The sequence below is a fragment of the Dermacentor albipictus genome, unplaced genomic scaffold (assembly GCF_038994185.2).
Source record: "Dermacentor albipictus isolate Rhodes 1998 colony unplaced genomic scaffold, USDA_Dalb.pri_finalv2 scaffold_23, whole genome shotgun sequence".
NCBI classification, from domain to species: Eukaryota; Metazoa; Arthropoda; class Arachnida; order Ixodida; family Ixodidae; genus Dermacentor; species Dermacentor albipictus.
The window spans coordinates 215,363-228,804 of NW_027225577.1; the positions used below are offsets into that span (position 1 = coordinate 215,363).

At 44.8% G+C, this 13,442-nt stretch overlaps 1 protein-coding gene across 7 annotated transcripts in view; it reads left to right on the forward strand.

Annotated features, from left to right (window-relative positions):
* The window catches only part of LOC135898918 (uncharacterized), a 215,214-nt gene that overhangs the window by 183,616 nt on the left and 18,156 nt on the right, over positions 1-13,442 (forward strand). For all 7 annotated transcript variants that reach the window (XM_070529532.1, XM_070529533.1, XM_070529531.1 and 4 more), the window contains 6 exons: positions 2,221-2,389; positions 3,481-3,674; positions 8,225-8,343; positions 9,583-9,704; positions 11,495-11,645; positions 12,513-12,603. In XM_070529532.1, the coding sequence (XP_070385633.1) occupies positions 2,221-2,389; positions 3,481-3,674; positions 8,225-8,343; positions 9,583-9,704; positions 11,495-11,645; positions 12,513-12,603 (846 nt within the window). The remainder of the gene's footprint in view (positions 1-2,220; positions 2,390-3,480; positions 3,675-8,224; positions 8,344-9,582; positions 9,705-11,494; positions 11,646-12,512; positions 12,604-13,442) is intronic.

A 13,442-nucleotide genomic window follows, 5' to 3' on the forward strand; every position in this document is an offset into this window, starting at 1 on the left:
GCTTCATCTAGCGTTTATCTTTCCTTCTTTTACTTTTTTGCACATTTTTATCGTTTGTTTTTTTAAACCGCCACCGACACCTCCCAAAGGTCAGTATATCTTTTTCCGGCGCCTCCAGCCTACAGGGTCTTGCCACTTCTGCGTACCGCCGCGACGACGCCTACGCCTATCTATACTGAGCTTAACGTCCCTTCAAAGGCCAACCCACTCCCATACACCTTCGCACCACGCCCCGTCCTTTCCCACAGCCTCCATGTAGCAACCCTAATAAATTCAAAATTTCTTAGCGTGTCGCTACTGGCCCACTCAGGTCATTTTTCAACTCATGTTGCTCGGGTTGCTTCCGCGCTAGTTGCACCCGCGCTACTTGCTCCCGCGCTATTTTTTCTAAAACCACAAACGCACGCCGCCTGCCACGCCTACAGTTTCTGTCCAGTTCTCTGAAGGCTTCCCGTCCTCTATCTCCCGCAACTAACCCCCGCCCCTCTTTCTCTCTCTCTTTCTTTCTGTTTTCTTTTCGCCTGCTGCCTCTTTCCTTCTTCACTCTCTTTCCCTCTTCTTCGAACTCCGTCCTTCTCGCAACGACACTTAGAAACGCCAAATGAGAGCTACAACTTTGTTTAAAGTCTCGTTCTTTACAGCCAGGCGCCGCCGACAACGCTTGCACGTGACGTCACCCTACGAGCCCGTTAAATCTAACCCGCCGAGGAAGACAACACCACCTTTGACAAAGATTCATCCTCCTATTGAAACGTAGGCTAGCTATTCTGGTGCACTTTATTCCTATTTGTGCAACATTTGTGTCGCACTGTGCTACTCCATCTGTCGGCCCCTTTCTTGATTTTGTATCTATGCTGACAAGAATTTCTGCAGGAAAGGAATGCCTTAGGTGCATCTATATAACACGAAGGTGGACTTTTCATGGTATAAAAGGGATATCTTTACTATCATAGCACGACTGGATACTACCGCAACTACTGCGGTAGATCAGCAGAAGAAATGTGTTCAAACGCTTGCGAAATAGCGCATATAGTATAATTTTAAGTCGCTTCCTTCTGATTAGTTTTCATCGGTGCGAACTTGCAATTGGAACCTTCAATTACCTTTCCCCGTTGACGTCATTACATCTAGCTGCGCCAATCTGTATACCTGTATCTGTGGCTAGCGGGAAGTGCTCATGAAAAACTATCGCATAAGGCATAGTTTTGGCCTTCTTACATTACTCAGTCGTTCAGTGGCAAAGATATACGCACAAAACAAATATTCTCGTTTTATTTTTCAGATTGTACGTAATACAGCACGCTTCTGTTTGGCAGATAACAAAAATACCCCTTATATCGGTGCTAATACAGCCACTATGATGAAAGCACCAGCTCAAAAAGACGAAGAAAACACACAGGAAGAAGTTTGCCTTTATTCACAGTGGATAATTCTTGCTACGAGCAGGATCACGTTAACATTGACGTGTTTCTGTTTTTTTGTTACACTAACTATTCACGTATCTTCAGCTACAACAGCTAGGATCTGCTCCAGTTCCTTGATTCTATGTGTTCATTGCAGACGTTGGTCATAGAGTTTGGCCGTCATGAGGCTTGAAGTTGCGTTAGTCTGAATGACTTTAGGAACATAGCTGAAGAGAAAACGGATGTAGAAGAAAGCGGCAACACAAGTTGTCGTACTAGGATTTCCTTCATCCAGATTGTCCCTTTGTAAGGGCTGTATAAAGGCTGTTAACAAGAAAACTATACAATTACGAGCGTGAGTAGTGCATACTATTCATTTATACCTCTTCCCCAGTGCAGAGTAGCAGACTAGAGCGCAGTAGCCCAGGTCGACATCTCTGTCTTTCCTGTCAATAAATTCTATCTATATGTATAACACATTTAGCAAAATAACATTTCTTTGCAGTTGGCGTTTATTACTACTGCTGAAGTACCGCTGAAAACGTCTTCGTAAATATGACCGGGAGGTTTCGCTGCCGTGTCTCAATGTATATATATCGTTCAGCAGTGCTGCCGTGAGTGAGTGAGTGAGTGAAACAACTTTATTTTGTCCACTAGAGACGTAAGCAAACGCCACGCCACCTGGCTAGGCCCACTCGGGGACCATCAGGTGGAACCTGACGGCCCTGTCGCAGTGCTGCCGTCTCACTCCTCATCATGTGTCACGAGCGCGCTGTACAGAACAGAGATCTTGCCTCGCCGTTTCGCCATTTCACAGGTGGTCAACCTCTCGGTGGACTATAAGGACCAGCTCATGTCCCTCGTGTACACACTGTCACAAGAGGGCAAGCCTGTGCCTGCGGAAACCGCTGTGCAGGCCATGTCCGGGGTCAATGAGACGGACATGTCGCGGCTGCTCGGCTACCCCATCGTCGTCAAAGCTGAGCGTGAGTGCGGCGCGGAATTTCACTTTATGCTCGGCACCAGCAGGTATGCTTAGCGAACGCATTTCATTTTCTCTCAGTTGTTCGTTTTACGGCGAACGAGTATTAATTAATGTATCATATGCAAAGGCAATCTTGAACGTCTTGCCGACTACCTGAAGAGAAAAAAGAAAATCCGTCTTTGCCTATTATCCTCCTCCTCTGCCCTGCGCGATGAGGGCTTCTCACACATACATGACATTGCTAAAGAAAGTGGCAGTTTCACCCGAAGGGCGAAACACGTACAGCGACGGCAAGATGTTGCACTGCGCTCGAACTCTTCGGACGGTGTTTTAGGTGCGCTTGGGTGCGCCAAAATTTCTGGCCTCCTTAAAAGCTTCAACACGTCCTGTACGTAGCGCATGGATTGGCATCGCACAGGTGCCGCAGCGCTGTCGCTGAAGAGCTGCGCAAGCCAAATTACATCATTTTCAAATTGTGACCTCTGACAGTTACTTTTATTATATGGAAGATTTAAAATAAAACTCCTGCCCTGCGAATGGAATGTTTCACGAGTTTTGCTAGCGGGATGCACTGCTCATAAAATTGTGAAGACTACTTCAGTCAAGAGCATAGACCTGATTTGAGCACCTTTGGTGGTTGAATAGCATAGCATTGCACATTCAGCATAAATAAAGTTATAGCGCATTTATACACTCTTATAACTATAAATAATGTCGTGGTAGTGGCGAAAGTTCGCCCGGGGTGTCCGTATGTTTGCTATCTCAACAAAATATTTTCGAAAGAACAGCATATTTGTTATTTGGGCTCGAAGGCCTTCGATGCTGTCTCTAATAATCGTCCACCTATTCAACAAGGAGCCACTCTCTTTAGCTTGTGCAATAACACACAGCAAGACCAATAAAACCACTGAAATTTCTGAGCTGAGACTGCGCTTTTACTATAGCACAGGGAAATTTTTGTTCCAATTTATTTTCTTGTACCATATTTGGTTTGCACCAGTCTTGATCGTATTAAGTAGTGACGTGCGTTCTCTCGTTGTATACAAACCACCATGTGTGATGCATCGACGTGAACGCCTGATTACGTTCCAGCTTACGTCAAGCCAACGAAAACAGAGTCGGTCTCGCGTCTCGCGTGGATAGTGGCCGGCGTTCTGACGGGCATCTTCCTCCTCGTCTTGCTCTTCCTGGTGCTCTACTGCAAGTGTTGCCGTCCGAAAGTGCACCGCAGTCCGTTCAGCGACTCTGGCTCCGTTCGCTCTTACGGCCGGCAGAATAGGCGCAAGGTGAGTGGCGGGACTGTTTTCTTGTTTGTGGTGGTTGTCGTGGTGTCGGTGGCGAACCGGTGCGTGTTGTGAGCGTACGACTATGAACCCGAGACCGCCGTGCCGTTATCAGTGTGGTTTCATCACACCGTGCTTCTTTAAAAAATTAAGAAAAAGACGCATGTTCCATAAATGGTGGTCGGGAAGGCTATATTCTGTTTTAAATAAACAAGCATTCTGGCTGTCCATAGCCCAGACAAAAAGAAATAAAAAAAATTGCGTATCCGACGTACTGTGGGAATCGATGCCATGCGAAGCATTTTGCTGGTACCTGTATATCCACAGTAGTTTGGAGTTCCGCAAATACTTGCCAGGTGAACCAACGTGCTTGCGTAAATTTAGCAGTTGTACGTGTGGAGTCGGGAGCGTACGTGTTTGTGACCACAGCAACCCGATGATGGCCGCATCGAAGACGGTCGTACGGCAGCAAGGGCATTTCTGCGTCGGCCGTTCGACGAGAGCGTACGACATGACGCTAACGGGTTCTTCGTGGGTACTGGAAGAGCGTAAGCTAGGGAAACACGCATCGTGGCTTCATCAGCAACAACGTGTTATACAATCGTACGTTTCTGGGACTACGTAATGTGGTACGTGTATGTTATAACGACGATTGCATTTGTTCTCCAGCGAAGAAATCTTAAAACATGATGGGCGGTCATCAAGTTGGTACAGTGTCGCAAAGCTTCCACGCAGCGTAAACTAGTATGAGGAAAGTACAGGGGGAAGTGAGCCGGTCCCGATGATTGTGCAGTCTAGGACAACTCAAGGCGCGAGCAGTCACAGGGAAAGAAAATAAGAAAGCGGCATATGGCGCACGCTCCGAGTGTTTCAAAGAGCTGGTTGCCTTTGGGACGAAATAGGTATATGTTAGACAATAGCGTGCAAAATATCGTGCAAAGCCAGTTCCCAGAGACTGGTACGCATTAATGTATATATTGCTGTGCTTATGCTGTTCAATGTTGCAATAAAATAAAACGAAGTGCTCGAGGCCCTGTGGTTAGGGAAACGGGCTGCTGTGCTCGATGTGAGAGGCTTGATTCCACCATCGGTCAGACATAATTTTCTTTTTATGAAAGCGAGGCGAGAAAGGAACCTACCAGCCTACCTACGTATACCTACCAACCACAAATTGCCGAGAATGAGGCAACTATTGCTTAGCATTAAAAGTAAATATGAGAGAGCCAGAAGGAAAGAAGAAGATAATAATAGTGATAATGGTATCTAATGATATTGCCTTTGAATCGGGGGAGGGGGGCGACAAATAGCCACAGCCTGCGTGAGCTACTTCCGTGTCACCGTACCGTGATCTAGCACTTAACCTATTTCTGCTTAACCTCGTAAAGCAGAAATTCTTGTGATGATCCCGTCCCCACCTATTCCCTGCTTCCCCTTCCCCTCACCAACACTCGACATGCTACTTGCTAATCTCGACTGCTGTGCCGTTAACGCTCCTATCTTCTTTGAACAACAGCACATCTGGAAGATGGACGTTCCATGAGGTTGTGTCCTGGTGAAAAACACGTCAGAAAGTGTACCTGGAAAAGCGCCTAATGGCGAAACAAGAAATAAGATAGCTTTCATACCTTCTGCCGATACCAGCATAGTGAAGGATGCTGAAGTGCTAGGTAGAGTAAATTGCAGTGATGATAGCTTGGCAAGGCCTAGGATTCACCTCAATTTGAAGGGAGAAAGAGCAAAATTAGTCAGGAAGAAACAGGCCAGCCAAGACGCAGTAAGAGTATAATCAGACGAATTCACGCTACTACTAGCTAACAAAAATTTAGCCTTAGAACAGAGAGATGAAGATGATATAGAGATAATGAATCAAACCGTAACTAGGCTGGCTTAAGAAGCAGCGGTTGAAGTGGGAGGTGAGGAACCAAGACAACCTGTAGGTAAGCTCTCCCAAGTAACAAAGGATCTAATAATAAAGAAACGACGAAGAATGAAAGTATTTAACTGAAGAGAAAAGATAGAATTCGCGCAACTGTCAAAACTGATCAACAAGGAGGAAATAAAAAATATTCGAAATTATAACGTGAGAAAGACTGAGGAAGCCGTAAAAAATAGACGCAGCATATGAAATCAGTGAGACGGAAATTCGGCATAGGACAAGCCAAGATGTATGCACCTAAAGATAAGCAGGTTAATATCATTAGCGATTTCGAAGATATAGTAAAAGCAGCTGACAAATTATATACTGAACTGTGCAATACCCAGAGCAGCCCCGAATCCTCTATTCGAACATGTAATGAACAGGTTGCGGCGACTCTTTCTATTACTAGCGATGAGGTTTGAAGGGCCTTGCAAAACATGAAACGGGGAAAAGCGGCAGGAGAAGATGGAAAACAGTCGATTTAATCAAATACGTAGGAGACATAATGCTTGAAAAACTGGCGGCTCTCTATACAAAGCGTCTATCAACTTCAAGGGTCCAAGAGAACTGAAAGAATGCAAACATTATACTAATCCAGAAAAAGTGAAGCGTCAAAGAATTGAAAAATGAGAGGGCCATTAGCTTCCCCACAGTATTGCTTAAAATATTCGCCAAGGTAATTTCCAATAGATTAAGGGCAACACTGGATTTCAGCCAATCAAGAGAACAGGTTGACTTCAGGAAGGAATAGTCTACAGTGGACGACATCCATGTCATTAATCAGGTAATCGAGAAATATACAGAGTACGATCAGCCTCTCTATATCGCTTTCACAGATTACGAAAAGGCATTTGACTCAGTAGAGATACCAGCAGTCATAGAGCTAGGCATTACATAATCAAGGAGTGCAGGCCACTTACGTTAATATCTTTGAAAATATTTACAGATATGCCACAGCTACCTTATTCTACACAAGAAAAGTTGGAAGATACCTATAAAACAAGGGGTCAGACAAGGAAACACAACCTCTCCGATGTTATTCACTGCGTGCTTGGAAAAAAGTATTCAAGCTATTAAACTTGGGAGGCTTAGGAGCGAGGATCAATGGCGAATATCTCAGCAACCTTTGGTTTGCAGGTGACATCGTCCTGTTCAGCAACACTGGAGACGAGTTACAACAAATGATTGAGGACCCAAAAAGAGAGAGTATAAGAGTGGGGCTGAAGATGAATATGCATGAGACAAAGGTAATGATGATTAGCCGGCAAGATAACAAGAGGTCAGGGTCGCCAGTCAGCCTCTAGAGTCAGCGAAGGAGTACGTTTACCTAGGTCAATTACTCGCAGGGAGCCCTGACCATGAGAAGTAAATGCACAGAAGAATAAAAATGGGTTGGAAAGCATACGGCGGAAATTGTCAGCTCCTGACTTGAAGCTTACCATTTTCATTGAAAAGGAAGGGGCGCAATCAGTGCATTTTATCGGTGCTGACATATGGGGCACAAACTTGGGGACTGACAAAAAGCTTTAGAACAAGTTAAGGACCGCGCAAAGAGCGATGGAACGAAGAATGCCAGGCATAACGTTAAGACACAGGAATATAGCGGTTTGGATCAGAGAGCAAACGGGTATAGCTGATATTGTAATTGCCATTAAGAGAGAAAAATGGAGCCGGGCAGGTCATTTAATGCGTAGGTTAGATAACCGGGGGACCATTAAGGTTACAGAATGGGTGCCAAGAGAAGGAAAGCGCACTCGAGGACGGCAGAAGACTAGATAGGGCGATGAAATTGGGAAATTCGTGGGTGCTAGTTGCAATCGGTTGGCTCAGGATAGGGGTAATTGGAGATCGCAGGGAGAGGCCTTCGTCCTGCAGGGGACATAACATAGGCTACTGCTGCTGCTGCTGGTGCTGGTGCTGCTGCTGCTGCTGATGATGATGATGGTGAAAAACACGTTTGAGTTAGAGTTACACTAAGTGGTGAAAGCGCACCTGAGCAATGAATAAGAAGTACCCTTCTCTACATTCTTTCAGAGCGTGCTGTAGTGTTAGTGCATTGGTCACTCTCACCCTTTTTTTTCCTCTTCTTATTCCCGTCTTTCTTTATTTCAGTGTAGGGTAACAAACCAGACGCTCGTCTCGCTGACCTTCTTTCCTTTCCTTGCTTTCCCTCTTTCTTGGTTGAGCATAGTAGCAGTAATCACTATTTGTTGCACCATGCGTATCTTCTTCAATACTTTTTTCGACAAATGGGGGTTATTGAAGTCTCACCACCGTGATCGCATTTGAACAACCCAAAATTTATAGCTAGCAAAGGAGCACAGGAGTTTCCTTTCGTGGAGATTGAAATATATGTTTTAGAAAAAAAAATGCGGTGTTACAAAGCGGTCGGTGATGTATAGTACAATGCTTTATCTTGGATAAAGCAGTCGGCAGCGCATATAAGTGCACCCGATCCCACAGCCGTAAGAGGGTTTGCTGGTAAAACGTCTCGGGAAAAATGAAACCTATACGCGTGCAAAAGCGCGGGGACTAAACTTGCGTAATGGGCAGAAGCACCTCAAAGTACAACCTAACCCTAATTTTTATAGGAGAGCAACTCACATTGCATGCCGTTGGTGTTTCTGACTTACAGATGTTTGAGGAGTCTGCCGGAAAGTTCGGATCACTAGGCGAAAAAACCTACAAGGACGTGTTCACAAGCCCCATACATGTCCCGTCAGCACCTCCAGTGGAAACAGACATCCGAACGACGTAAGTAGCACATCATCAGATTACGGTAGCTAAAACCATCCATCGTGGTATGCAAGGTACATGAAGTGGGGCTCTCTTGTGCAATTATTTGCTTTCCCAAAAGAAGCACAGCTATTAAGTGACTTAGCGCGGTATCGTTACAATCGGGCTTTGTTTACCAAACATTACAACGAAGTCGCTAAATGAAAAAAAAAAAGAACTATGTAAGTGTATTCGAGAGATGTCCCTCTCTGTGTTATTGGCAGGGCCTAAGGATCAGAAATAGGGCGTTCAAACGTAATGCAGCCGAGAAGCATGTCCGTGGAAAAGCTTTTTCACAATTTCTAGAGATTTCTTACTGGTGAGGTTACGTAATACTGCAAGCTGAAATATGTGCTCTGAGACAGGGGAGCCGTCGATAACTGCATCCGACCAAGCACAGCAGTTTCTAGGGGTATTAATGGTACGCTAATTTCAGCTGCTCAAAACAAGCTCAAAAGCCTTTGGTACACTGCCAAAATCGAAGGTATCACAACAGACGAGTGAGAAAAGGGAGACAGAAGCTCTAAGTTGTTTTCTCCTGTTGCGAGATCTAGCTGTCGACACATGCGGCCTGTTTAGGTTTGCATGAACTTGCGTCATGTTGGCTTCGCGAAAAGTTACTACATATCATGGTAACCTTCCTACACTACTCACTACAGCGCAGACCCGACGCCGTGATTGCTGAGCTCTGTTATAGTTGTCGCGCAACGTCGCCTTGCTCCGATCACGCTTGCAGACCCGGCGCTTCTTGCATCACTGATCCTCCCAAGCAATTCTCTACAGCATGTGTCGCAAGCATCGCGGCTTGACACCAGGCTCACCCTTTACGACAGTTCAAGGCTTGGTGAGGTCCACGGCAAAAGCATAAAATTGAACGAGGTGTTGATTATGCGTGGGTAGCCCCATTGCGCAAAAGGGCTTGCCCACTTTTTTTTTAGCAGTTTGTTTTTTCAGTGTTGTTAGCGGCGCCGTTTTCACGCTTCAGAAATTCAAATTTCCCCTCACTGCAAGATAGTGGCCGAACCGTGCTCGAGAGGTTACGAATAAAAGATGTGCGTCTCGGCATGCAGAGCAATACATGAGTATTTTCGCGCTAGGAGCAAGGCCACGAGATTGTTCTTAGACAACGCCGACGAAGTCTTCGTGGTTTCGTAACCTCGCTCCTAACGTTCGTAAGGCCGTGACGCAATGTTGTGTGGGCTTTTCTTGCCACCGCAGGCGGTCCAGGCCCAAGAACCTCAGCGAATACTTCGTTAACAAGGCTTACGAACCAGACCTTGGCGTGCGGGCATCAGCGGCTCCGAGCTGCAGACTGCGTGTTACTTCCGATTATGACGAAGGTACGGTGGGACGCCTGACCATTGAATTCGCGAGTATTCGTCGTCTTGCTGAGAAGGCCGCAAATGGCACTTCCTGAACGACGGCGTGACTACAAAAAAAAAAAAAAAAAACATGCGCACAGTTTCATCATAAAGAAGTCGTCCGCAAGCAATATGTATAATATGTGCGAATACGTTTGTTGACCTTATTTTTATAGAACAAAACCAGTGTCTGAGCAGCCGGTTCGTAATATCCGGGCCCTATAAAAATGAGAACTGGCCCTTTGAAGATAAGAAAAGGCGAAAGAACGTAGAAGTTGAACACTGGAAAACAAAAGTTACTTATTTTAAACATTTGTGTTAATAATTTCATGACTAAGAAAAAGAAAAAAAAATGTAATGGAGTGGGATGAGGGTCGTTGATGCGTATGTGATAAGCGAACTAACAAAGTTGAATTCCATTCATGCATCGTTTCCTCCTGCGTTCATTTTATGTGAAAAGAATGAACCAGTGTCATTTGCATGGGCGTCAACGTCTTCTGCCAATCACCCGCACTAGAAGAAACAAGACAGAAAGGGCTTATTAAGTATCGACTGGTTTGCGAATGGCATGGACAGAACAAGTTCCCGAGAAGGAACAATATCGGAAAGTGGAGAAAAGACATAAAAATAAAGCGATCGCACTTTGGTTAGTCAATCACCACTGTGAATCGGCATTAGGTGTGGTAACGTGAGTTTTCCGTGCGTGTACAATGAGGGATACCTCTTGCAAGGAATCCCCCGTGCCCGAGAGAGAGAGAGAGAGGGCTCTTTATTAGAAAAACAGAGAATTTTGCCGGCGCGTATATAACCGCTGGCATGCTACTCTGTATAGGGATGGGGAATGGGATTAAAAGATTCCAGAAAAGAGTGGGAGAAAAGAAAAAGGATAAAAATAAATATGGAATGTCCGAGTGGACCTGATACTAATTTTTACACGTGACATGGCGGGTAAATTTAGGCTTTTGTATAGGAAGGATGCAATTTTTAAAGTTTTACTATTTGACCAATTTCTGTCAGCTATTTGAACAATAAATCCAAAACCCGTCGCTGTTTTGAAGGGCCGGGCATTGGACCTAAGATGCTCGGTAACGTTAACGGTTCGTGGCGAATCATGTCCATTTGGTGCTCAAGAAATTGTCTGTGAGTTCACTAATGGAACCAGGTCAGGCGTCGAGCAGTTATCACTCGCCAATGTGCAGAGAAGTTTTGCAAATCTGATATAGAAGATGATTTGTAGACTCAAGACGCTAGTGTGTCATGCACCTCATTCGAGAGGGCACTTACCAATGTGTAATCTAATCACGCAATATACGGCCTCATATGCTCTATGCTATGAAAAAGCGAGAATTTTCTATCTCTACTCAGGCCTCTCCTCAGCACCCACATGAATTCTATCTCCAAACTATATTTCATCATCATATAGTATGCACTGTAGAACGTTAATGCGTACTTTCTCCTTGCCTTATTCGTTTCTCATGTCGATAAGTATAATTAGGCTCGTGCGCTAGCGCAGTTCTACTGTCGTCATCTTATGTTTAGTTTTTTGGTGCTTCATTTCTTAACTGATCCTTATCCTTTCAGATTTAGCACCTCTCACATATAGAATGTATTGCGCGCACTTATAATTTACATTGCTGTTTCTAATCATATTAACTGACGTACATGGACGGATATTTTTTCAGACCTCTTCCACATGATTATCTGAATAAGCCTATTGGCTTATGCACTGATGCAGTTCACTAATGGCTTCTCTTAATGCCGCGGCGCAGTAAGTCCTGGCCTGGACGAGATAGAAGGAGGCTTGTTCGATCACGTGCCTCCGCCTCCATCAGATTCGGCTGATTGCCCGCTACCACTGCCTCGCAAGAACTTGCAACTGGATGTTCATAAGGGCGACTTGGACAGCGACAGCGACACCTCGTAAGAGTTCTGACTATTGCGGCATTGAGCTACACGTGAGGTGTCTTCATGATGCAGCAGCGAATGTTCTGTGCTCAGTGGGCCAAATACCAAATAGCATTGCTGCGGATTAACGTAACTTGTACCGCATGTTCCATCGCAGGATTAGGGAGTACTAAATGAGCAGTAATCGAGAGACAAATATCAAGAAAACGCTACGGTGTCTCTTTAGTTGCTGCTTAAAACTACTCAAAATGCGATTGCGATTTCTATGCGCGTAAATCAAAAGGATTTGCCAGAGGAGTATAATCGTTGGACAACTGACGACAAATGCGCTTAAACTTTGCTGCAGGCCTTTGTTCAATGCCCATTTTGTTGATATTTTTTTACTACATATGCTATGTGGCAAATCGCCAATCTGAAAAAAAAAAGAAGAAAGCTATCTAAATATCTGTTTCAAACATACATTGTAAGTTCATTTCACTTTTCTCATTTTTGTCCTTCTTCTTAACGCCCTTTGCATGACTTACTGCTCATACACGTCCTTGTGCGTCATTTCGCAGTATATATGAAGAGGTGCATAAGTATGCAACGCTTTAAGAGTCGGCCTTGTGCTCGATACTACAATTTATAGGTGCATGGTAGCAGGGCAGAGGGGGTCGTGCAGCGTAGAACTAAATGAAGGAAGCGCTGTGAGAGTCGTTCTTAAAATACGGAATGCAAGTTACAGTTACGGAAGTCATGAGTGATTTATGAGAATGTCTTCGGTGTGCCCACGTTTCGTTAAGCTACCACGTACGTGAGCACCTAGGCAAAAGCGTTTTGACAACCATATTTTTCTTTTTTTTTCATCATCGTGCCTGCTTCATCGTGTTATACGCCCGTCAGCCTCGAATCAACCACATCAGCTGAATCGGCTGAAGAAAAGACGGCAACAAGCGCGCAGGAAAGCATTGCCACATCATTGTTGTCTGACGAGGTAAGAGGGAAGATGCCGGCGACTCACACGTGCAACACGACTGTAACAAACACCAGCATGTTAAATTGGCTCCCTGAATATATGCAAATTAATATGCGTTATTTTCATTTATCAGGGTGTTTCATGCCCGATCGCTTATCATGTTTCTCGATGCATTATCTAAAATTAAGAGTAATGAGTACACATCACAATCTATTGGCATACTGTTAATGTTAAATTGGCTCCCTGAATATATGCAAATTAATATACGTTATTTTCATTTATCAGGGTGTTTCATGCCCGATCGCTTATCATGTTTCACGATGCATTATCTAAAATTAACAGTAATCAGTACACATCACAATCTATTGGCATACTGTGGTTTCGGCTTCTGGAACTTTCGAACGCACCGCAGTCGGCAGTGCAACATGATGCCCCTGAAAGCAATGCAAATTATTCCATGTAGCTTATGAAATTGGTTACCGTGACGCCACGGGCAACAAATATCTGCACAGCGTACCACGAATACCGGCGCTAACTGTCCGGTGAGGTAGTGTGTGTTCTTTGTGACCGCGCAATAACAGATCAGTTGCCACCAGCTTGCGCCGTCCCAATGGGCTCAAGTGTTCGTAAAACCGAAGTGGGTACCTAGTAAAATAAAGCGCTTGTTAAGCAAGGAAACAAGACCAAGGTAAGTTTTCTTATTGCATCAACATGGTTGTGTCATCGTCCCACTTGTTTATGTATACTATCTGCAATTAGGTATGCTGGCACAGAGGTAACGCAACAATGTGACAAAATTGAGCGAAATGGTCCACTGTGCTCCAGATGCCAATCCTGCTCTCGGGAGCGTCAGTTTC